Source organism: Desmodus rotundus, chromosome 5 (genome assembly GCF_022682495.2).
Source record: "Desmodus rotundus isolate HL8 chromosome 5, HLdesRot8A.1, whole genome shotgun sequence".
NCBI classification, from domain to species: Eukaryota; Metazoa; Chordata; class Mammalia; order Chiroptera; family Phyllostomidae; genus Desmodus; species Desmodus rotundus.
This window is the reverse complement of record NC_071391.1, coordinates 138,445,610-138,470,429: the sequence shown is the minus strand read 5'-3', so window position 1 is coordinate 138,470,429 and position 24,820 is coordinate 138,445,610. Positions and strand designations below refer to the sequence as shown.

General features: G+C 36.5%; 1 protein-coding gene across 2 annotated transcripts in view; it reads right to left on the bottom strand.

Annotated features, from left to right (window-relative positions):
• Positions 1-24,820, bottom strand: part of UGP2 (UDP-glucose pyrophosphorylase 2) — a 56,453-nt gene that overhangs the window by 20,916 nt on the left and 10,717 nt on the right. For both annotated transcript variants that reach the window (XM_024552734.4, XM_024552732.4), the window contains exons 2-3: positions 19,975-20,102; positions 19,036-19,143 (exon numbers count right to left, since the gene is read on the bottom strand). In XM_024552734.4, coding sequence (XP_024408502.1) covers positions 19,036-19,143; positions 19,975-20,088 — 222 coding nt within the window. In that variant the 5' untranslated portion in view covers positions 20,089-20,102. The remainder of the gene's footprint in view (positions 1-19,035; positions 19,144-19,974; positions 20,103-24,820) is intronic.

The following is a 24,820-nucleotide window of genomic DNA, read 5'->3' as shown; positions in this document are numbered from 1 at the left end:
GTCTCCATTCAATGTCAACTCAGACCTTTCCTATCTCTGCCTACCCTACTTAAAGTATTACTTCTATTTCCTCATTCTCTAAACCCTGATCCTTTTTATTTATAACCATGTCACTTATCACTACTTGAAATACATTACATTATCTTTGATTATCCACACCTCCACCAGATTGTAAACTAGAAACTAGATGAGGATGGGGTTTTACCAGCACAGTCCTCTAATACACAGTTGGCACTCAAAAAAAAAAAAAAAGGCTGTTGAACCAAAAGTTAATATGGAGGAGAGAACAAACTGATACAGTCTTTCTGGAAAGCAATTTGAAATATGTAACAAGAACTTCCAAGAGTTCATATCCTCTGAACAAAACACCATTTCTGATTATTTATTCTAAGAAATAATTCATATATGCAAAGATTTATGTGTAAGTACATTAATCACAGGGTTTTTATAATAGCAAAAAATCAGAACCAAGCTCCATGTATACTATCGGAGAGTCCCCAGAAGTAACACACACTAATACACTTGCACAAACCCGCAACCCTCCTGTCCCATCAAGTATTTCTACTAATATATTTCCTTCAAGTGATAAGGTGGATTCATTGCCTTGTTTCTTACCATGAAAAAATTAAGGAAAAACATTTGACGTCCAAAGTTTTGCCATGCTCAGTAACAAGTGATCAAAGAACTCATCCTTTAATGATCATCAGCCATCCTTCCTATAATTTCACCTAAGCTTTAATACTGCAATGCCTCCCTAGCTCACTAAACCTTACACCCCACAATGAAAACCCACCAAGCCTTTAAATACCTACAGCTCCCCACAATAAGAATAGGCACCCAATTCTTTTAATAGCTAAAACAGTCCTCTGAGACAAGGCCAACCTTTTACATCTACCTTGAGTTTAGTAGTTTATAAAATCTATGAATATATATGGCGTTGTTGGTTAAAGACAATTCTACATATATCCTAGGGTTTTCACTATGTGGATACCCTCTAATAATACTCACCAAACAGAAATAGTACAGCTAACCATTTTCATGATGCAAGGTATTATGTTGTTTATTCTCACTGACCTGACAGAGTTCAGACCTCCTGTAATACTGAAGGTTTAAGATTTAGCTAAATTGTATCTCTGCAATGAGGAAAATCTGCTGGGATAAATGAGCTTTATCTGTAACAATGAAAACTACAAACTACTAAACACATCTGATACAAGAGAATTACAGGGATGTAAATTATGGTTCTACTTGATGAAATATTTTGCCAAAAATATAAAAACAAAAAGTATCATTCACAATCATCAATGAAATATATATCAAATTAAGTATACTGATAATGAATATATTAAAATATATTTGCCAAAGACAAATAACAGAACATGTAAGTATGAAAGTCACAGTTTTTAAAAGAAATACCATCTATATTCTTAATAAAATTGTATTGTTTCTACTGTGCCCAGGATAGTGCCTGACCTCTAGGAGGAAGTTAATAAATATTTGTTGAATGCATAACAACAATAGTAAACATCTATTGTCTTTACCAGAGTGTCTGGCACAAAGTAAGTGCTTTACATGAATTCTCAATAATCCTCATTAAAATCTTACTTTTATGTCTACTTTTTATGAGTGAGTAAATTGAGGCTTAAAACAGTTAAATAACCTTTCCAATGTTATATGGCTAAGAAGCAATGAAGCTGGGATTTAACTCTGGAGTCTGTGTTGTTGATCTCACTGGCATTACTACTAAACTGGAAAAAAAATGTTAAATATACCAAAGGCAGAATGAATTCAGCATGCCTAAGTAGGTAGTTTTGTATTGGTTGAATATATTATGATTGACACTGAGCATAAAGTAATTTCTCAGATACCTGTTAAACTAATCATAAGATTGAGATTATAGCTCAATCTCATTAAATATTTTAAAACTATAAAGAGTTGCTCAATTTCTATATAATTTCAGTTTTATTTAGGATTTAAGAACTTAAAGCACAGACATTCCTCACCTGCCTCCTAAATACACGTGTATATTCTAATTAGCCTAATGTAAAGCTAAGAACTTCTCATCTCCCATACTTTCCAGTATCTTCTTAGTTCAGCCAAACTGGTTCCTCCTAATTGATAGTAAGTTGCAGACATGGTCCCTACTTACTTTATCTACTATCATCTCCCACTCATTTCCATTCTTATTTTCTAGTAGTACCATAAAACTGTAGTTTTTAGAGCACCTTCTACTCTCTCATGCCTTGGGCTTTTATACAACACATTCTCTTAACCTGAAATGTCCACCTGACTTGTTGGGTAAACTCTTACTTCTACTCAGTTCTAATATCACCTCTTCATCTCTAAGTTTCTCTGGATTTCCCAACTGTCCAGCTGTTCCTTCTGCTGCTACACTTGGTACATATATCAGAAATCTAAGTCTCTAAAACATTCTGGACAGAAGACAGTTAATTTATAAATTAAGTTCAAGCACAGAATAATGAAAAAGTTTTAGGTACATAAACTATTTCAACTGTTTACAAATCAAGGTATATTCATCCACATAGGTCTTTTCCTTAGCTATGGTACGGATCTGTTGACCAGAGCGCTGTGTCATCTTCATAAAGCACACCAATAATACACCGTCTGTGATATCCAGTTTCATTTCTTCAAAGTGGATCAAGAACTTAGTCACCTGTGAAACAATCTACATGCAAAAGAATCACTCTAGACTTACACAAATTTTCTCAGTCTTTCATACTTGTCTCACCCACATCAATGGGGTTTTTTTTGTTTGTTTTTTTATTCATCTTTATCCAATTTTCTCAAAGCATTCAACTAATTTTTCATATAAATAACGTTTTAAAAACCCATTTCATTGGTTTATACAAAAAATTTAACTTTATTTGTCATTATAACAAATATAACTGGCATGAACAGGTTTGGGAACAGAGTTGAGTTCTGGTGAGCAAACCACTCTATTAATGAGAAAAACTTAATAAAGAGCAGACTAAGCATTCAAAAAAAAAAGAATACCAGTTAATCTCTCCAGCATGCATGTTTGGTGGAAAATGACTAGTAAGTGTCTCCAGAACTACCCCCATAGCTATTATCCCATTGTACTATACATATATCTTTACGCAAACATCTTCCACTACATCAAAAATTCAAAACTCGTCTGCTATTATTGCATCCCTGTGCTGTTGATTTCTTTAGCCCTCTAGGCAGCTGGGCAGAGCTTGAAAAAGCAACAGATCCCTCCCAGCTAAAGGGCCTCTTGTATTTACTCCGCTCACTTTTTATGTATGTTACCACACGGGAAAGGTTGGGAAGCACTGTACAAGGTTGTAAGCTCTTTAAGAACAGTGACTGTCTTTATTTTGTACATTCCCAATAATTAAAATAGTGGACACTTGATAAATTCATAGAATAAAAATAATGAATACAGGAGACTTCTGTAGCTTTGTGTAGTTACTACAGGTAAACTAGAAAGAAGAAACTTTAGCCAGGGAGATGTGACTGCTGAGGATAAGCCTGGGCCAGAAGAACAGTAATGGCAAATTAGACTTTAAGAGTCTCTTATTTATTTACACATCCATGTTTTCTCTCTCCCACTAGAATGAAGCTATATTAGTGTTAGGCCTTTGTCTGTCTTTTTCACTTGTATCCCAATGATGGGATAAAAGCCCACCACATAGTAGCTATTCAATAAATATTTGTTAAATCTGTTGCTACAAGAACTTCAAAGTGTGTGAGGGTATTTTAAGCTCTGAGGGAAGGAGTAGAGCCTAGGTAACAGATGGAGAAATGATGGAAAAGCCATGCTTTAACACTTTCAAGTTCCTTTCAAACACTGATGGCATCTGGTGACTCTTCTATAACATATTGTAGTGGTTAAGAGTCTGTGCTTAGGCAGATCTGGGCCTAAATACTGGTTCTACCACTTACTCACTAGATAAGTCATCTCTGTGGACAACTCAATCCCTCTCAGTCTGAGAGTCCTCCATTGTGAAACAGGGATAACAGTGAGCTCCTACAGTTGTTGGAGAAAGACGTAAGGAAATGAAGGTAAAGAGCTGAGAACAATGCTTGGCACATTAGTACTGAATAAGTGTTTGCTGTTATTTCTATTACTAGTATTGTTGGTAAGCACATAAAATACCCCGCATTCTTTGCACTAGAGACAAAGACAGGTTTGTACTCCTTGATGCACTCCATTACTGTTACTAAAGAATACCAAAGAACCAGGTCTTTGGAGCCTGACTACCTAGTTCATATCAAGGCTCTTTCTCTCAGGCAAGTTACTATGAACTTCAGTTTCTTCTTTTGTAAAATGAGCACAATAATAGGACTCATCTTCCAGGTCTGTTGCAAATATTAAATGAGATCGGGAACATAAAGAACTCAGTACAAGATCTGACATACAGGCACCCCAACACTGACAATAAGCATTAACTGTAGATGTAGAGCTTTGCAAACATAACTCTACACATTTTCTTAAAATAAAAGGTGCTTAAAAAGCTTTGTTTTATTAAAAAATAAAAACCTTGGAATGGTGTTTGTTTCTTGCTCTTCTGAAATACCGATATCCCAAGGGCTTTAAGACTAAAGACACTTGTTTTAAACAAGCCCATCTATAAATAGAAACCTTTGTCTAATGGCTGACTTACACCTAGTCACAGGTATCCCTCTGGCATTTCCATGTTTCTTCTCAGCTTTTATTTATTTCCCATTTTAAGTCTGGAAGGAAAATTCTATCAGCATTTTCATTAATTATTTGTGCTTCTATCAACAGAGCAGGAAGTTTAAAAATGGGATATAGGTAACAAAATCAGCTTGGATAGCTATATAATGTTTCTGGTTAAAAACAGAGTATCTTTGCAACTGTTCTATAAAGCAAACCATTTTATAACCAAAATTTACTTTAAAAACATACATTATAAATTGCTTCTCACTTATTCCATTCTTGCAGCATTTTCTTACTCTTGATATTTTTGCCTCTTAAAGTCCCATACCCACTGCCCTTCCATTAAAAACCATAACACTAAAAATGGAACTGCCTTTTGATCCAGCGATTCCACTGCTATGATTATACCCTCAGAATCCTGCAATACCAATTCAAAAGAACCTAAGCACCCCAATGTTCATAGCAGTGTTATTTATAATAGCGAAGTGCTGGAAACAGCCTAAATACCCATCTGTAAATGAGTAGATCAAAAAACTGTGGTACATTTGCAGAATGGAATACTACACAGCAGAAAGAAAGAACTACCCTTCGCAACAGCATGGATGGAACTGGAGAATATTATGCTAAGTGAAATAAGCCAGGCGGTGAAAGACAAATACCATATGATCTCACCTATAAGAGGAACCTCATGAACAAAACAAATGAACAAGCAAAGCAGGACCAGAGGCATGGAAACATAGAAGGGACTGACAGTGACCAGAGAGAGAGGGGAGAGGGATAAAGGAGGATAAGGGGGGAAAGAAGGGGGTTGAGTGTGGAGGGGGGAGCAGGGCAAAGGGGGAAAATTGGGACAACTGTAATAGAACAACAAAATATTCAAAAAAAATCAAAAAGAAAAAAACCTATAGCACCTTCCAAAATGCTGAAGAGATATAAAATTATAATACTCCTAAAAGGACAAAGCCAGCCCCCTTTGCTATTGTGGCACCATTTGCCTAGCAGGCCTATGACCTTATTAAACATGACTGCCAGTTTACTCTTCTGAGCTTGTCCCCAGGACTGGAAATTACTGGAAAGCAAGAACAGAACTAACCACTCCTACAGTCACAGGTGGAAGATAACATTGGAACAAACTATTACAATGCTCCAACAGCCCCTTTCCACCCTTTTTTAACTCAATTATAATCCAATAAAAACTCAAAACCCCCACCCCTCAAGACTGGTGTATCTCTCCACACCATGTCCCTCTCCTTTCTTGGAGAGTGAATAAAAACCATTTTCTACATTTTCTTCTCTTTGTGAATTCTTTCACAGCCTGCATAACCAACCACCTTAACAACTCTTATTACAAGTGTGTACTTTAAACTTGGTAAACTAGTGAAGAGATGACAATAAAAGACTTGGCAGATGACCCAAATGACAAAAACAGGAAATAAACAAAAAGCAGGGTGGTTACAGATGGTAAATGACCATACAAAGCAGAATGTAACTATGAAGAGAAGATGCTAAGTGCTCCCTGAGCCTAACTGTGCGCTCTAGAATTCTTCATAGAAATTCTAGGATGTAAAAAGACTTTTGGGTATGTTTTAACTGCAAAAGGCAAAACAAGTACATACAGATGGTAAAAAATAAATTCAAATACTACAAAAGGTAAACACTCATCATCCTTTTATAGAAGTCAGCTTAACTCATAAAATTAGTCAATCTTGTGAGACATTTGGACCATATCCTTATAAGCTAAGGCTGTAGTTTTCAAAGAACATTCCACTTCCGTATGGATTGGAAAACAAAGGTAAATGACCCAGGGAATTAGAAGAGTTCAAATAGAAGAGATAGGAGGGTCCAAAGGCCAATCTGCTTATGTGACTAGGACTAGTTCTTTACTATAATCGCTTCTTGTATCTCTCCTATAAGCCAACCCTCCTGATAGTCTAGTTATGAACAAAAGATGCTTCAAAATAACTGATACTCCTAAATTCCTCAAAAAATAAAACTGAAGCACTAAATAACCAAGAGTAAAGTACTGTAACAGCACGTTGGAGAAGCTTTGGTAAAATGAAGGTGGGGTAGGAGGGAAAGGCCAGAAGCTATTAAAAAAAAGTTCTATGGAAGGTTAAAAGGCAGACGGAGTGGGGGCAGGGAGGACAGGGCACAGTGTGAACAAAGACTAAGAAAAAGGCTAAGACTAAGGTGACACAGAACTGAGAGTGAAGGCTAGGCTGACCTTTTCCTTTCCAGAAGTCTGAAGGAAAGAAATGGCAGTATTTCAGAAAGATACATATTTTCTTAGCTTGTTTATTTAAGGGAAGAGGGAAGTGGGAACCAGAGCCTTGTTAAGGGTTTAAGAAGCATAACTGAAAACTGACAGAGGACGATGGAAAAGTTCTATATCTGATTGTGATGGTACTTAAACAACTGAATGCATGTGCGGAAACTCATAAAACTGTACACTGAAAAGGGTAAACTTTACTATATGTAAATTATATCTCAATAAACCTGACATTAAAAAATAAAAGCCATGAGCAGCTAAAATGCCAATTAACCTTATAAAGTTTGTTTATCACAATGTAATAAAACAAAAACGAGAATAGGCATTTTTTAACTATTTGGATTCATGTTTTACAAAAACTAACTGTTTGAGGTATGTAATGAAGTATAGTTTTTAAATTCTGGTCCAATCTTCCACCATTAGTGTCTCTCTTAAGTGGAAACTGTAGTTTCTGACATTTTTCCAGCGTAGCCTCAGTGACCAGGAGCTGCAGTGGCAGGCAAAGAGACTCAGTGTCCGTCTCTCTTAGGGCTTTTCTTTTGGCTCTAGACTTGGAGAAGCAGACACATCCACCATATCATCCATAGCTAGAGAACAGCTACATGCTATAAGCATATTATTTCTAGACTCCTACCATTCTTGAAGCTTTTCTTTTCTTTGATTTTCCTCCCATCATCTGAAAAGTCTTGCCTCAAGGTTAACCCCAGGAGTCTACTAATACCAGGAAGTCCTGTGCCAGTTTGATGCTTCCAGAGCACCCCGCAGGCTGCTTATGGTGCTGTTCCATAGTTAGCTGTTTCTGGATCCATTTTCTCTACAAACTTGAGTCCAAAATGCTGAAGAGGGACCAAGACTGATTTTTGTAGCCCCAGCATCCAGCTAGTGCCTTGCAGAGAAGAGGTATGCATTAACTGTTTCTTCAATGAGATTCTAAGATGGTAGTTCTTAACCTTTATGGGTCAGGAACCCCTTTGAGGGAATCTGCTCTGAAGGATATGTACATTTATGCACAGATTTACTTATAATTTCAAGAAATCTATGAAGAACCTACAATTCCTGCAGACCTCCCAGGCTGAGATGCCTGGTATAAACACTCCAGTCTCATCTTGGCTCTACAGTGGGAGAAGCAGAGTCAGCTGTCCATATGTGATCTAAAACAGGAAAAGAATTTAGTAAAATATCCCCCAAAGAATGACAGGGCAGAAAGGATTAGAATTAGAGGTAGACATGGGCTACCCATCTTTTTTATGTAAAAATTCTCTCCGTATCAATCTTATAGGTTCACAGCTATCCTATATTAAATAAAGATCATGGAAATTCCCTAACAGTTGTAATACAGATGAAGATGTGAGATAGGAGAACCTCACACATTTTTGTCATCCACTTATAAGATACAAAATACCTACATAAAAGGCATACATGAAGAGTGTAATACCAAAATAATCTGTAGAACAACATATGAGCCAAGGTCCAGAAATACTGTAGGATGGGGGATGCGGAGGAGAGAATGGTGGTGTGTTCGAAGAGTGGTACTACCACCAATGCCCATGCTATGATTTTCCCAAGGACCTCAACTCTGTGAGACTGGACAGTCTCCTAACAGTGGACACAAAGGCAGTGATTAAAGATCTTGGTCCAGTATTACCTGGGGTCTCACAGTCAGTCTTGGAGCTGACATTAAAGAAGCCATGTATTTACCATTACTATTTATAAAGTGAAATAATGAATAATTAACCAGAATGGAATTAAGAATCACAGACTTGTGGTCAACCTCCTTAGACAAGTCCCCTTCCTGAAGTAAAGGTCCTATATATAAAGGCCTGTGTGAAGAAAGGTAGTCCTGGGGGACACTAAAGACTCTTCAATTCAATGTGGAATCAAAAATCAGGGAATTAGTTAAAAGCAGGTAATATTTACTAAATTAATATTAGTATATTTGCTTAGATTAGTAATTCTACAATTATCATTTTAAAACTTTTATGTCAAGGAAAAGATATGACTCTTATATCCATCAATGTTCTCAGGGCCATTTTCTTTAATGCTATTTATTTCCTTTTTGTAGAAAACTTTTTCATTCAGGATCTCTTTTTATCTTTACGCACATGCAAAACAAGTCTCCAATGGCTTTATCATTAGCAGACTACAGTTTTCACCATGCTTAGCGCAAACCTGTGTAGGAGTAACATCATGTCAGATCCTTGGCCAAACTGCCTCCAGTAAGTCTTTCAAAAAGATGTGAAACCATTAGCTGTACAATACATTATGGTTCATCTGAAAAAAAAAAACTATGTATTTTTACTCTGTGCATATACACTATAACTTCCTCAGAATGCCTTGTCATTTAAACATACACATTTCAATCTTTCTGTACTGATAGACCAGGAGTACAAAAAGCTCTCAGTTACTTTATGAAGCAAAACAAAAAAATCTGTTGAAGCTAAATACCATATTGGTATGATATTCTGTATGTCAATTCTCTGCCTCAGTTAAAAAAAAAAAAGATTTGACTGATGTAACTCCTTCTGAGGACTTTAAAACAAGAACAATGACAATCACAAATCAAATGGGGACAACTTGTGTTCCTAATTAAATGAAAAAAGGCCTTCTTTAGAGAACTTTTTTCATATAAACGAGAATGTACTTTATTTAATTGCCAGAGGTCACTGCCAGCCAAGTAACCACAGGTTTTAAGTTATGGCTTAAAAGAACCTGTTAGTCTCAGTACCATCTACAGCAAGCTGCGTACCTCCTCATCTCTTCTATCATTTTTCATCCTGCCCTATCCCCAACAGGTAAGCTCAAGCATTAAGCTTGGCCAGGAAGAAGACATTCTCACAGCCTCTCTAGAAAACAATGAAGCTGTCCAATGAAGCTGTAGATGCTAACTGGGCCTTCCTAGATCTAGTCTAGAACATTAATCCTAATATATATTTTTTAAATTTGCTTTTATTTATGTAGCTAAATAATCAAGATAATCTTGATGATAACACTCAGTTAACATTTACAAAACTGCGGCAGAACGTTATCCATATCATAACTCCATAAATCAGCTTCTTCTTCACAGCTGTTATTCAATAAAATACGGACTCAAATGGGCTTTTCAAAACGCATGTGCGTGCTCACTGACAGAACTAAAATGAAGTATTCAACACAGTAGGCAAGAGTAAGTAAAACTTGACAACATAAAGTTTCAATACCCATCTCTAGGTATATTCCTCAATCTGGTACTTACGAAAAAATATTTTTGTCTAAAAAGTAATCAACTGAATTGAAAAAGGCATGTGAGGTCAGTTTTCTGGGGGCCAAAGTAGTAAACTACCAAAAATCTTCTGAAAAGAAATACATTAAAATGGGGTCATCAAACACAAGGTCTTTCCAGAAAAAGGCTAACCATTGTTAATATAATGAGAATGGTTTGCACAACATTGATGGAACCTGGAAGCCAAGGAGAGTGGACTAGAATGCACGTACATGAACAATGATGACTTCACTGTACTACTAGTCAGTGGGGGTGATAGACGCTGTTGAGTGAGCATGTGTACTGTGGACCATCACATTCAAAATGACTCAGAGTAGAGCAACTAATCTGCATCAAATTTTGCATTAAGTTTGAACATTCCTCCAGGGAAACTATTCGGATGATTCAGGAGCCTGCAGCTATGGGTAACTGTGATTGGCAGCTTCATCACAACAACATGCCAGCTCATGCATCACATCTTTTGCAGTGTTTTGTGGTGAAAGATCAAATCACCTAGGTGACTCAGCCCCCCTATAGCCCAGATTTGGTACCCTGAGACTTCTGGCTTTTCACAAAACTAAAATCATCTTTGAAAGGGAAGAGATTTCAGATCTTCAGTGAGATTCAGGAAAATACAACAGGACAGCTGATGGCAGTTGGGAGAACTGTGTAAGGTCCCAAGGCACCTATTTTGAAGGAGACTCAGGTGTTATTGTCCTATTTGCAATGTTTCTTGTACCTTGTATCTTCCTCAATAAATGTGTCTATTTTTCATATTGCATGGATGGATACTTTCTGGACAGGCCTCTTATCTTCCATAAAGTCCCAGAAAGAATATAATTTATGGGCCCAGCATGCTTCCGCTGTGCCACTCTGCAGGCTGTAAGAATATAATTTAGATTTTGCAAGCCATGTGGTTTTGATTACAAATATTGAACTCATTGTAGTATTATAGCACTGTAACAGCTATAGACAATATGTAAATGAATGAGTGTGGTTGTTACAATAAAACTTTATTTACAAATTATGTTTCTTTTTTTAAAGAACATGTAGTTTATAATTGTAAATTATTGAAGAACTGAAATACATTTTTCACATAATAGTACTACTAAATAGGAATTATATTTTAAGATTTTCCCACTAGGAAAAAATTGAGGGACTACATTGGTTTATGCCACCGTAGATGGTACATCAATGAATGTGTGCAATTATGTTCCAACAAAATTTACAAAGGCAGTGGGGTAACCTCCAGGTAGTAGTTTGCCAAAAACCTTCTCTAAACAGGTCTGTTTTGAAATCAGTATTAGATTATCTAAGATTACAAGCACATAAAAGATAAACTACATCTAAGTATTCTACTCTATCAAGTCTTTTCTACCTACAGTGAGAAGTGCTGCTAGCAGCAGAGGTCAAATTTGCTGACACAAAAGGAAAGAATGGTCAGCATGTTAATAAAACCTATGCTTAAGAAAATCAGTTCAGCCCTGGTTGGTGCGGCTCAGTGGATTGACTGCCAGCTTGCAAACCAAAGTGTCGCCGGTTCAATTCCCAGTCAGGGCACATACCTGGGTTGTGGGCCAGGTCCTCCGTGCGGGGTGCGTGAGAACCACGCATAGATATTTCTCTCCCTCTCTTTCTCCCTCCCTTCCCCTTTCTCTAAAAATAAATAAATGAAATTTAAAAAAAAGAAAAAACTTGAAGGGAAATATAGTTCATAATATTGTAATTGGCGTGGCAACAGATGATTACTAGAATTAGCATGGTGATTATTGTAAGATATATGAATGTTGAATTACTATATTATACACGGGAAACTGATATAATATTGTATACCAACTATACTTAAATAAAAAATAATAAATGGAGTGATTTTCTATTTTTTTAAGGTTTTTAAATTTTATTTTTAGAGAGAGGGGAAAAGAGGGAGAAAGACAGGGACAGAAACATCAATGTGTGGTTGTCTTTCCCATGCCCCCTTGTCAATCGAGGTTGTCAATATAACTGGTGACCCCTTGATCTGCAGCCCAGCACTCAATCTACTGACCCACACCAGCCAGGGCTCCCTTCAAGTTTTTCATCCATCCATCAATGCCCGTCCCCTGTGGCAACCATCTGTTTGACCTGTGTGAGTCTGTTCTTGTTTTAGATTCCACATATAAGTAAAATCATACAGTATTTGTCTTTCTCTGCTTGACTTATTTCACTTAGCATAATACCCTCTATGTCAATCCTACCTACATACAATTGAGTATTGTCTCAAATTACAAGGTTTCATCCTTTTTATTGCTGTGCAACATTCCATTTTATATACACCACAGCTTCTTTATCAATGTATCTATCAATGAACACCTAGGTTGCTTTCACATCTTGGCTATTGTAAATAATGTTGCAATGAACATAGGAGTGCATCTTTTTGAATTGGTGCTTTTGTGCTGGGTTTTTTTTTTTCAGATAGATACCCAGAAGTGAAATCAATGGGTTGCATGGCAGATCTATTTTTTGTTTTTTGAGGATTCTCCGTACTATTTTCCACAGTAGCTGCACCAATCTACCGTCCCAACAATGGTATACAAGAGTTTCCTTTGCTCCACATTCTCACCAACAAATGTTATTTGTTGACTTTTTGATAACAGCCATTATGATTGGAGTGAAGTGATATCTCATTGTGGTTTTGATTTGCATTTCCCTGATGATTAGTGACACTGAGCATTCTTTTTATGTCTTCTTTGGAGAAATGTCTCTTCATGTCATCTGCTCACTTTTTGATCAGATTATTTTTTTATTACTGAGTTGTCTGAGTTCCTTACATTCTGAATATCAACTGCTTCTCAGATATATCATTTGTAAATATAGTCTCTAAAAAGATATTACTCAGATTCATGTCAAATAGTTTATTATCTGTATTTTCTTCTAGGGATTTTATGATTTCAGGCCTTACATCTAAGTCTTTAATCCATTTTGAGTTTTTGTATATGATGTAAGAGAGTGGTCCAGTTTCATTTCTTTGCATGTATCTGTTCAATTTTCCCAACACGCCTTGTTAAAGAAACTGTCATTTCTCTATTGTATATTCTTGCCTCCTTTGTCATAGATTAATTGACCATATAAGTGAGGGGTCATTTCTGGGCTCTTCATTCTGTTCAGTTGATCTATGTGTCTCTTTTTGAGCCAGTACCATACTGTCTTGATTATTATAGCTTTGTATCACAATCTGAAATCAGCAAGGGTGACATGTAAAACTTTGTTCTTCTTTCTCAATAGTGTTTTGGTTATTTGTGGTCTTTTGGGATTCCATATAAATTTTAGGATTATTTGTTCTAGTTCTGAAAACAATGTCATTGGTATTTTGATAGGGATTGGAGTGAACCTGTAGACTACTTTGGGTAATATGGACATTTTAACAATATTAATCCTTCTATTTCATGAACATGGTATATCCTTCCATTTATTTGTGTCCTTTTCAATTTATTTCTTCAGTGTCTTTAACTTTTTAATTGATTTTGGGGGGGAGAGGAAGAGGGAGAAGGAAAAAGAGAGACAGAGAGAGAGAGATACCAATTTTTTGTGCCATCCACTTATGAACGTATGTGCTATGACCAAGGCTTGAATCCACAACCTTGACGTATCAGAACAATGCTCTAACCAACTGAGCTATCCAGACAGGGCGATTTCTTCAGCGTCTTAATGTTTTCAGAGTACAAGTCTTTCACCATGTTCTTTAAATTTATTCCTAAGTATTTTATTATTTTTGATACAATTACAAATGGGATTATTTTCTTGTTGTGGCTAGGATTTCCAATACCACATTACATAATAGTCATAAGAGTGGGCATCCTTTTCTTGTTCCTCATCACAAATGAAACGCTTTCACCTTCTCACTATTGAGTATGAAGTTAGCTGTGGGCTTGTCATAGACAGCGTTTATCAAGTTAAGTTCCTCTCTACCCACTTTGTGGTGTTTTTATCATAAATCAATGTTGAATTTTGTCAAATGTTTTTTCTGTATCTATTGAGATAATCATAGGATTTCTGTCATTGGTTTTACTGATGTTATTAAGCACATTATTCTGCAGATGTTGAACCACCCTTGCATCCCTGGTATAGATCCCACTTGACCATGACACATAATCCTATTAATGTATTGTTAAATAAGGTTTGCTAGTATTTTGTTGAGAATTTTTACATCTATGTTCATCAGAGATACTGTCTTATAATTTTCTTTTTTTGTAGTGTGTTTGTCTGGTTTGGGTGTCAGAGTAATGCTGGCCTCATAGAATAAGTTCAGAAGCATTCTGTTCTCTTCAATATTTTGAAGTAGTTTAAGGAGAGGTACTAATTCTTCATTAAATCTTTGGTAGAATTCACCTGTAAAGCCATCTGGGCTTTTGTTTGTTGGGAGTTTACTGATTACTACTTCAATATCATTTCTAGTCATTAGTTTGTTCAGATTCTGTTTCTTCCTGGTTTAGTCCTGAAAGGTTATATTTCTAGAAATCTGTCTATTTCTTCTAGATTGTCCAATTTATTGGCATATAATTGTTCCTAGTGTTCTTTAATAGTCCTTTGTATTTCTGTAGTGTTGGTTGTCATCTTCCCTTTTTCATTCTTGATTTTATTTATTTGGGCTCTCTTTTCTTTTTCATGATGGATCTTGCTACATTAGAGGTTTGTCAATTTTTTAACCCTTTCAAAGAACAAGCTCTTAGTTTCATTGATCATTGTGTTTTTCTAAGTGTCTATTTTGTTTATTTCTGCTCTGATCTTTATTTCCGCTCTTTCTATTTATTTTGGGTTTTGTGTTCTCCTTTGTCTAGTTCATTTAGGTATAAAGTTAGGTTGTTTACTTGGGATTATTCCTATTTCTTGAGGTAGGCCTGCACAGCTATGAACTTTCCCCTTATAAGTGCTTTTGCTGCAACCTATAAATTTTGTAAAGTTGTGTTTTAATTTTCATTAGTCTCAAGGTAATACTCTGTTGTTTAATCTCCATGTATTTGTGTTTTTTCCAGTTTTCCTGTTGATAATTTCTAGTTTAATGCCGTAATGGTCAAAAACTATACATGATATAATTTCAATGTTCTTGATTTACCAGTTTGTTTTGTGGCCTAATATGTGGTCTATCCTGGAAAATGTCCCATGTCCACTTACCAAAAATGTAAAATCTGCTGTTTTGGGAAAAAATGTTCTGTTAGTGTCTAATAAGTCAATCTGATCTAATTTGGCATTTAAGGCCATTGTTTCCTTATTGATTTTCTGTCTAGATGATCTATCTATCCATTGAGGTAAGTGTGGTGTGAACATCCACAACTATTATTGTATTGCTATTAATTTCTGCCTTTACATCCATTAATATTTGCTTTATGTACCTGGGTGCTCCTATGTTGGGTGCATATTTACAATTGTTATATCCCTTTCTTGGATTGACCCCTTAATCATTATGTAATATCTTTATTTCTTTTTACATTCTTTGTTTTAAAGTCTATTTTGTCTGATATGAGCATTGCTGCCAGAGCTTTGTTATTGCTTCTATTCGCATGGAGTATCTTTTCCATCCCTTCACTTTGTATGGCTTTCAATCTAAAGTGACTCCCTTGTAGGCAGCATACAGATGAGTCTTGTTTTTTTCCCCATTCTGAAAATGAGTCTTGTTCATTTTCCCCATACCTTATACCTTTTGGTTGGAGCATTTAGTCCATTTACATTTAAAGTAATTATTACAGGTATGTGTTTTTGCCATTTTGTTGTTTTTAGGGTTTTTTATTTTTCTCTTCTCTGTTCCTTTCTTCTTCTCTTGATCTCTTTCCCCTTGATTTGCTGATTTTCCTTAGCTTTTTAATCGGATTCTTTTCTCTTTATTTTTTGTAGGTTTTTGGTTTATGGTTACCGTGAGGCTCATATATATCCATATATTTCTATGAAAGGCCCTCATATGTGACTTGTTTCATTCTTGCTGCCTTCATTCTTGTCTCTTTACTCTTAACTTTTACCATTTTAATTACAATATGTCTCAGTGTGGGCCTCTCTGGATTTATCTTGTTTGGTACTCTCTGTACTTCCTGTACCAGAATGTCTGTTTCATTCCACAGATTAAGAAAGTTTTCTATCATTATTTCTTCACATATACTTTGTCCCTTTCTTCTCCTTCCAGAATCCCTATATTGTGAATGTTAGAGTGCTTTACATTATACCAGAGTTCCCTTATACCATCCTTATTTTTAAAATTCTTTTTTCTCATTTTGTTGTTCAGATTAGGTGATTTCTACAATTCTGTCTTCCAGGTTGCTATTCTGTCCTTGTCTGCTAACTAATCTATTGTCAATTCCTTCTAATGTATTCTTCATTTCAGCTAATGTAGTCTTCATCTATGATTGGTTCTTTACTACATTTTTCATTTCTTGAAGTGCTGAGTTCCTCTATTCTACTCTCAAGTCTGTTGAGCATCCTTACAAATGTTTCTTTGAATTATTTATCAGGTAAATTACTCATCTCCATTTTATTAGTTTTTCTCTAGATATTTTCTTGTTCCTTCATTGGGGCCTATTCTTCTGTCTCCCTATTTTGTCTGACTTTCTGTATTTATCCTAAGACTTAGATGAAATAACTATCTCTTCCAATTTTGCAAAAGTTGCCTCTGAGTAGACTGTGTCAGATGGTTCGGCCAGTTATAGTTAGGATAGGAACCTGTGGTGCCTGATACATTGCCAGGACAGAGAAGTGGGTTCTGGGTAGGGAAACCTGTTATGCTTGAGTTTCCTTGCTCTTCTGATCTGGGCAGCGCTACCCAGTGTGGGGAGAGCTTCCTAGAGTGTACATGGTGTGTCCCGCTGGTTTAATTGTCTGTCTCCTGACCCAGGTCTGGCCAGACTGCTCTGCACATATGCCTCACAATGCCTTCCTAGCTCTGAACTTTCTCCAGACGGGGCAGCCCTGTGGGTGCACACCACTGCACTTTGATAGCTCAGTGCCCTCTCTAGGCAAGGCAGCCCCACGTGTGCACAGCAGTGCCCTGCTATCTCTGCCCTTTCTGTGGATGGACAACCCTGCCTTCAGGTACCACAGTGTTTTGCAATCACCACACTAACTCCAGGTGAGAGAGCCTCATATGCATGTGCAGCACAGTTGGTGCACTCACCAGCACACTGTCATAGCTATTGAATCAATACCTTGGTGGAGGGGCCTCTTGTACGCCTGCTACAGTGTCCTCCTGTTCCTGCTGGATCTAGCTCTGGAAGGGGTGGTTGAGGAGGTGCTACAGCGGCCTTGCAGGTTGGCCAGAGAACCTGGATGGATCTCCTACCTACTATCTATGTGCTGGGAAATATAAATAGTGGGGTTCCTGGATAGTTCCTTCAGCTCCCAAGAACTCTCACAGTTCCCTAACCTTCTCAATGTGGTCTCTCTCTCTCAGAAGTTGTTCAACTGGTTCTTGGTTGTCTCAGAAGAAACTGCTCTAAATGTAGATGTACATTCGATGTGTTCCTGGGAGGGGGCGAGTTCAGCATCCTCCTACGCTACCATCTTGGCCCCTCCTCTAGACAAATACTTCTTTTAAATTACCCATTCAACAAACATTAGATCAAGACACATAGTCCCTTGGCCTTAAAGACTAGTATGAAGACAATACAGGCATATAAGCAACTAATGCTAATTAGGCCAGCTAAGCACACATGATGGCAGAAATAACCACTAACGTCTGCAAAATGCTTTAGAGTTTACGTTTCTTAATAATGCCTTAAACAACCCTGAGAAGGAGCCCTGGCTGGTGTGGCTCAGTGGACTGAGTGCTGACCTGTGAACCAAAGGGTTGCTGGTTTGCCTAGGGCTGAGGCCTGGGTTGCAGGCCAGGGGCCCAGTGGGGGGCACGTGAAAGGCAACCACACAATGATGTTTCTCTGCCTCTCTTTTCCCTCCCATCCACTCTCTAAAAATAAATAAATAAATAAAATCTTTTTTAAAAAAGCAACCCCGAGAAGGAAATAAAGCACTTGGTATTATTCTCATTTACACAAAGCTTATAAGCAGTAGAGCTAAGATTTAAACATCAGATATTACTGCACTATACTTCTTCAGTGCAGCTTTCTGTTAGGGGCTGATGATAGAGGTAGAGGCATTTTATAGGTAGAGACCACAGCATTCCAAAGAAACAACACACAGAGAAGTCTACAACTATAATGTGTGAGAAAGAACTGCTCGGTTGATTTACATAAGGCAGGCAGAGGAAATACGGCTATTTGGGTTGAAAGCATGGGGAGAGCTTTAAGCAGCTGACTTTGTGTCTGTTCATGACCCTACAGACAATAAGAAATCAGATGGCTTGGGAGAGAGAAGGAAGAAAAGAACATAAATGAAGCCTTACTGTGTGTTTGATACTTTTCCAAAGAATTGCCTCATAGCCAGGGATATTAAGTTATGAGGTAGATTTAAAAGGAGATTAGACTTTCATAAGTCTTCTGCAGAAATGGAAAGAGGAAGATGGTAGAAGGCTACCATCTCTGCAGTTTCAGCATGAAGAAACAGTGAATGCAATGCAATATTCTTATGTCTGAATGATGATTTTTACAGGTCCCCAAGACCACAGGTGGCAAACATAAGGCCCGCAGGTCAAATCCAGCCCTCTACCTTGCTTTATCCGGCCTGGCACTTTGTTTCTATCTGGCGGCAACGCCGACCTCATTTCCCCTAGTTAAGGAGTAGTGACATTTATATAGTCCTAAAATTACATTCAGCCCTTTGAAGGCAACCATGAGGCTGATGTGGCCCCCAGTGAAAATGAGTTTGATACCCTGCCCTAGACTATACCCCTCAAATTAAAACAATGTCCTAAATTACCTTTAATTTTCCTACATATTATCTAAAACTTACCGAATCTTCTGGAGGTCTCTGGATTTTTCCCCAATCCACAGAAGGTCCCTTTTCTTGCAAAAATCTATGAAATAGCTTGCGAAATCCATCAAGGTCTTTTTTAGTGTGCTATGAAAACAGAAATTATTGTTACAACTAGCAGAATGCTTAATATTTAATAAAACCAGATAGATATTATACACTTAAAATACATTTCAATGAAACTCTTATACTATTAGAACATGGAATCTTTTTTATACCCCAGCTTAAAACTAAAGAGGAAGAAAGATCTAATAGGAACCACACACTCAAAGAAATACAAGCAAATAATCCTCCCCATCTCCCACCACTATCATGTAATCTGAATACCACTTGGTCCATAGGAATTCCAAATGGTTCTCTATAGTTATTCACCAATATCTTTCTCTGTTTCTTTTCTGTGAAAATTAACCTTCACCAAAAGAACAAAAAGTAACAAAACACAACTAACCTCACAACTAATTTGTTGAGTACAAATTGAAATTTGAAAATGAAAAGGATAATCTATTGATTTATAAATAGAAAAGCAAACACACTGCCTATTATACAATAGCTGACAAGTAGCACAGTTCTATTAGAACTGGCTCTTTAGAAAAGGTCTGCAAGACATACGGTTCATAAACTAACTTTTCACAATTCTAACTAAACATTGATATCCATTTCTCTACCCAATGATACCAAAACACAGAATAAATGAAATGTAATTTTGTTCTGATTGTCTTAGACTTTAGAAACTTCCTAGAAATAAAAAAGAAAAAGACAACGGTTTTACAATGGCCAAATGTTGGAAATCCTTAATTGTTAAGCAATCCTAATTTTTTTATGTTCTCATTACATCTTGTGCTTATTTTAAACTGGATGATCAGCAACAGCAATTCAGCATGCAGAGAATGAAAACAAAAAACATTGTGGAGTCCTTACCTCAAACTCATGTGATGGCGCTGTAATGAGTATTTTTTCTAGTTCCTTCTTCACAGACAATTCTAGCTCTTGTCGAATGACCTCTTGAAACTGCGAAGCGCCATCTTGGGACATTGCTTTGCTAAGATCTTAAAACAAAAATATAAAACCATCAACTGAAAAATCAGATACCCATTCAAACAGCTGACAAGCTATAACTGATTTCTTTCTGGTGTTCCAGAAAATGAAAAGAGTTCAACTCTATAGTCCCATCATCCTCACACAGAATTTCAGTAATGTTAATTAGTTGGGACTATATAATCACATGCGCTCAAATTTGACTATTTGGTACATCTTTATGCTTTACTAGTATATCTAAAACACTAAACCCTTTTGGGAAGATGGGGCAGGTGCAAGTAAAAGGGTTAATCTTCTTTTGAGTACATAATTCCATCTCTACTACCGTTTCCCTCCTAGCCATCAAAGCTGGAGAAAAATCAGAACAATAGGAATAATGTTAATAAGGGTATGTTTTATGGAACATGCCCTTATGGAACTGCTGCATCATAACTGAAGGGATCTAGCAATTTCACAGAAGCAAAAGACTCCTCCCTCCTCCAGGCCAGATGAAAACTTTAAGAAATCCTTTCCATTTTAGAAGGACAGCCACTCCAGTTTCACATTTCTTACTAGAATAACCCCCTGAGAGATAGATAATGGCAACTGCAAGGTGTCTCTACTTCCCTGGCATCAAAATTTTCACTTTAAAACAAGAAGGACACAGGACTAATTCCCCACTCTGGTCCTTAATTTCAGCCAAGACATTTCTGTACTTATTCTTGTCAGACAAGACTATCAGGGCTTTTGGCATAGCTGGGCATCTCTGTGACAGATGGATCTTACTAAAGGTGACAGAAATGGCTTTTAGATGAAAACAAAAATAGAAAAACACACAAAAAAGAAAACATCCCAGGCCCAAGTTCCTTGGGAAAAAAATGCCAACACGGATGTTTTACACTTAAGTATCTAGATCGTAATTACCCTATTTCTTATAAAATAAGGAGCAATAATATTAGTTCACCTTCCCTTTTATCCTCAATACCTACTTAATTCAATCTTACTTTATAAATGTATTTGTGAAGCTTATGTTCAAACATTTTCTTTGATAACTAGTTAGTTCTACAAATACTGGTTAATTTAGCAGAATCATATTTCACATGCCATAAATTCTTTCACTTGTTATCTGGGCAGAAAGGAACATTTATACAGACAGAATTAAAGCCAACATAATAGATATTTTCAAGATACTTCTAAGAGCAGAAATTAGTATATTATGTTAACTCCTGAGGCAATTTATTTAATATAGACAGCCTCTCCCAAATATGTAAAAATGTTAACAAATGAGATATTAACACAGCTCTCCAAAAATACATTATACATTTTTCATCATATTAAAATCCAAGAGAGGAAAAAAGGGTATTTAGTGAGAGCACACAATCTAATCCTAAAATAGCCATTTTCTAACTGTGATCTTTTTACAGGAATAAACCACCACGGGACTAAGTTTATGGACTCCAACAAAACTACCAAAGTGATCAAAACTGTGGTTCATAAATAAGGTCTTTGTGAGAAAAAAAAAAAAAACAAACCCCACCATAAACACACATGTTCCATAAATACCCTAAAGATAGGTTTCAACTAGTAAGTAGCAATTGTAATCTGTAAAAACTGATGATAATGGATGAGCATGTTTGCGTAACTATGACAGATAACTAATAACCTCCACCAGAACATTTTAAACTAGAGTTAGTGTGACATCATCCATAAATGTTCATCCCTTGGCAAATTTAGCTGTAATTTAAAATCTGTCACAGGTTAAGTCCTCTATTCTGCCACCCCACGTATACCTGTGATTTCTCTTCCCCAATCTTTAAGCCAACTCCCGTATTAATGTTTAGAAAATAATTTGGAAGCAAAATCTATAAATATAAAACCTCTAAATTAAAGAACACATGAATTACCATGGTCGGGTAGTTCAGTTGGTTAGAGTATCGCCCTGATACACCAGTGTTACGGGCTCTTATGAAAATCAACCAATGAATGCATAAATAAGTGAAACAACAAATCAATGTCTCTTTCTCTCTCTCTCTCTAAAAATCAATTAAAAAAATAAAAAACAAATGAATTGTTTCTGTGTCACAGATTGATTAAAATAGATCAAGAAGTTACTATATAATGATTTTTTAAATAAAGCATTTTTTGGTTTGTTAGATTCAAAGACATCTACAGACTTGCTGCTTTGTTGTTAAAGTTGGATCCTGAAGGCCAGCATTCAGTCACATTCCTAAAAAATACAGTGATGGAAACATTGAACTTACTTATATTCTGGGCAAATGCCAAAATGAGGTAAAACTAATTTAAAAATAACTCTAAGTAGCTGTTTGAGACTTGTCTATATGAGAACAGTCCAAAAAAAAAAAAAAAATCAAAAGTCCACACCAAATTTTAAAGACTCTCTGCAGAACAATAGCATATCAACGTACATGACTTAAGGTCAAAAGGCACAGAACTCACGCCACTATCCGAGCAAGCCAAGCTAAGAAGGCTGGCTGACAGGCTCACATTTAATATTTCATGTGATCTTTGCCAGCTGTAACAAGCTCAACCTTCAAACACTGATTCAAACAGGGAGAACACAGATTCAAATGTGAGTTTTGACAAATAGCCCTAACTTTTATTCCTCCCGTTTGTTTGACATAGCACCAAATGCAGAAAAACAATTTGTATTCCTTCTACCCCCTCTACAAGTATGAACAGCTTACACAACAAAAGAAAATTACAACACGCCTATCACTTCTTCTACTCTATTCCACAGCTGTTTCCCTCTCCTTTCCCTGAGGAAAGTGTAACTGTGAAGTTCTGTTTTTAAGTGATTAGAGGCTAAGGAAGGGCTTTTAAGGAATAAAGAATACTCCAGAATAAATCAAGAAGACTTATCTTAATCAAGAAGAGTGTCTATCTTGCACAGACCAGGAGGCACAGAGCTAGAAACCATTTCCCTTTGTAGTGACCTCCTTATTCATCCTGATTTTTTAAAGAAAGGTCTGGAATTTCTGGGTAGGAAGAGAAGTACAGATATTAGCTTTCTTGGGCTTTTAACATTCTCAGGTTACACTTCTGGCAATGACAGCTGAGTTTTTAATGGAAGATCAATTAAAGTATCCCCTGAATAATGCAAGATTTCTAACCTAAAATGTTTTTTCCCTCATTTCTTAGCAATAGAGAATTGATTCTCTTTGACTTAGAGAGTGGAACAGAAATCAAACATTTCATTAACTTGGTCAAAAAATCAAAACATTTTTACAGATGAGAAGCATTTAATCTACCCTCATCATTTTACAGATAGGAAAACAAAGTTGAAGAGTTTAAGTGACTTATCCAAGGTCACAGTACAAGCCTTATGGAATTCAGAAACAAATCCAGTTTATGCTGAGGTCCAGTCCTCAGCATACAATGAGGCAAAAATATCTTGCACATTTTTTCCTCCTAGTCTAGCTCTTTAATCATGGCACAAAAATCCCTAAATAACTCCAAAAGCATTTCTATCAGAATGTCTTCTTATACTCAATGGAATAAAAAGGAAACTCCCTACCACATAAAACTGGGCTTACTAGAATTATCTTGGCTGACTTAATTACAACTTAGTCAATTTGGAACAGAACGAGCAGTAAGTTATTTTTACAAATTTTCACCCACCTCAATTTCCTAATTCTTCCTTGTTCATAAGAACTAAGATTTCCACATTGTGGACTTTCATCTATTCAACTGGGGCCAACAACAATAAAAAATAAAAATAAAAAAAAGGAGGAGGAGAAAAAGAAATAAATCAAGAGGTAGAAGACAATCTAACAAGTGATTGCTTTTTCTCTTAATTCAGGTATTTCATTTCATCCATTTCAGTAGCTAAGAAGTGTACATACTACCCTTCCCTAACATCATGATACCGGCACAAACAAAACAACTACACATTCTTAGGCAGAAAGACAGCTTCACAAAGCAAAGGCCATGGTAAGGCTGAAAAAAAGAATAATACCAAGAGCAACAAAGAAGGTGAGTAGCCCTCTCCAGGTCACTTCCCACCATTCATTATTTCTGAAGAATCCCAAACTTCCTTGGAAACCCACACTAAGATGTATTCAAAATCAGAGAATTGGAGAGCTCACTTCATCTTAAACCAGGAAATGGTTTAAAAACTCCAAGAATATAGTAGCAACTGGAAATAATCATGAATAAAGTTCAAGATATATACACTAGATTTATGGCCAGTTAAAGCTAAACATCCTCTTCTGTGGTTATACTACAGTCCTTTAAACTCAGTTATTTGTTAATTTTCTTCCTAGAAAAGCTTTTCTTCTTTGTATTCCATTACTCAATATTATCCCACATCATCTTCTATGTCTCTGTCCAAGCTCTATTTCCATTCTTTTTCTACTCCCTGGATTTCCTAAGATTCTGTCCTCACACCATTTCCCCCTCATTTATTCCTTTACCAATCTCCTTACTAATAACTCCCAAGTATGTGACTCTCATCCTGATTTTTTTTTTCCCATGAGCTACAGGCCACATTCCCTATCGTATTCTAGACCTTTTGCACCTGGATACTCAACTGGGTACCTCAAATTTAACATGTCCAAATCATCTAAATTCATCTCCCTGCCCTCCATGGCACTGACATTCTCCCAGTCACCCCCAGGTGATCTAGAAATCTCAGTTACAATGGACTCTTCCCTCCTTTCTCCTGAATATTACATCCAATCAATATCATATTTAATTCAATTCCATTCACTGCTTTCTATTTCCACTGCTG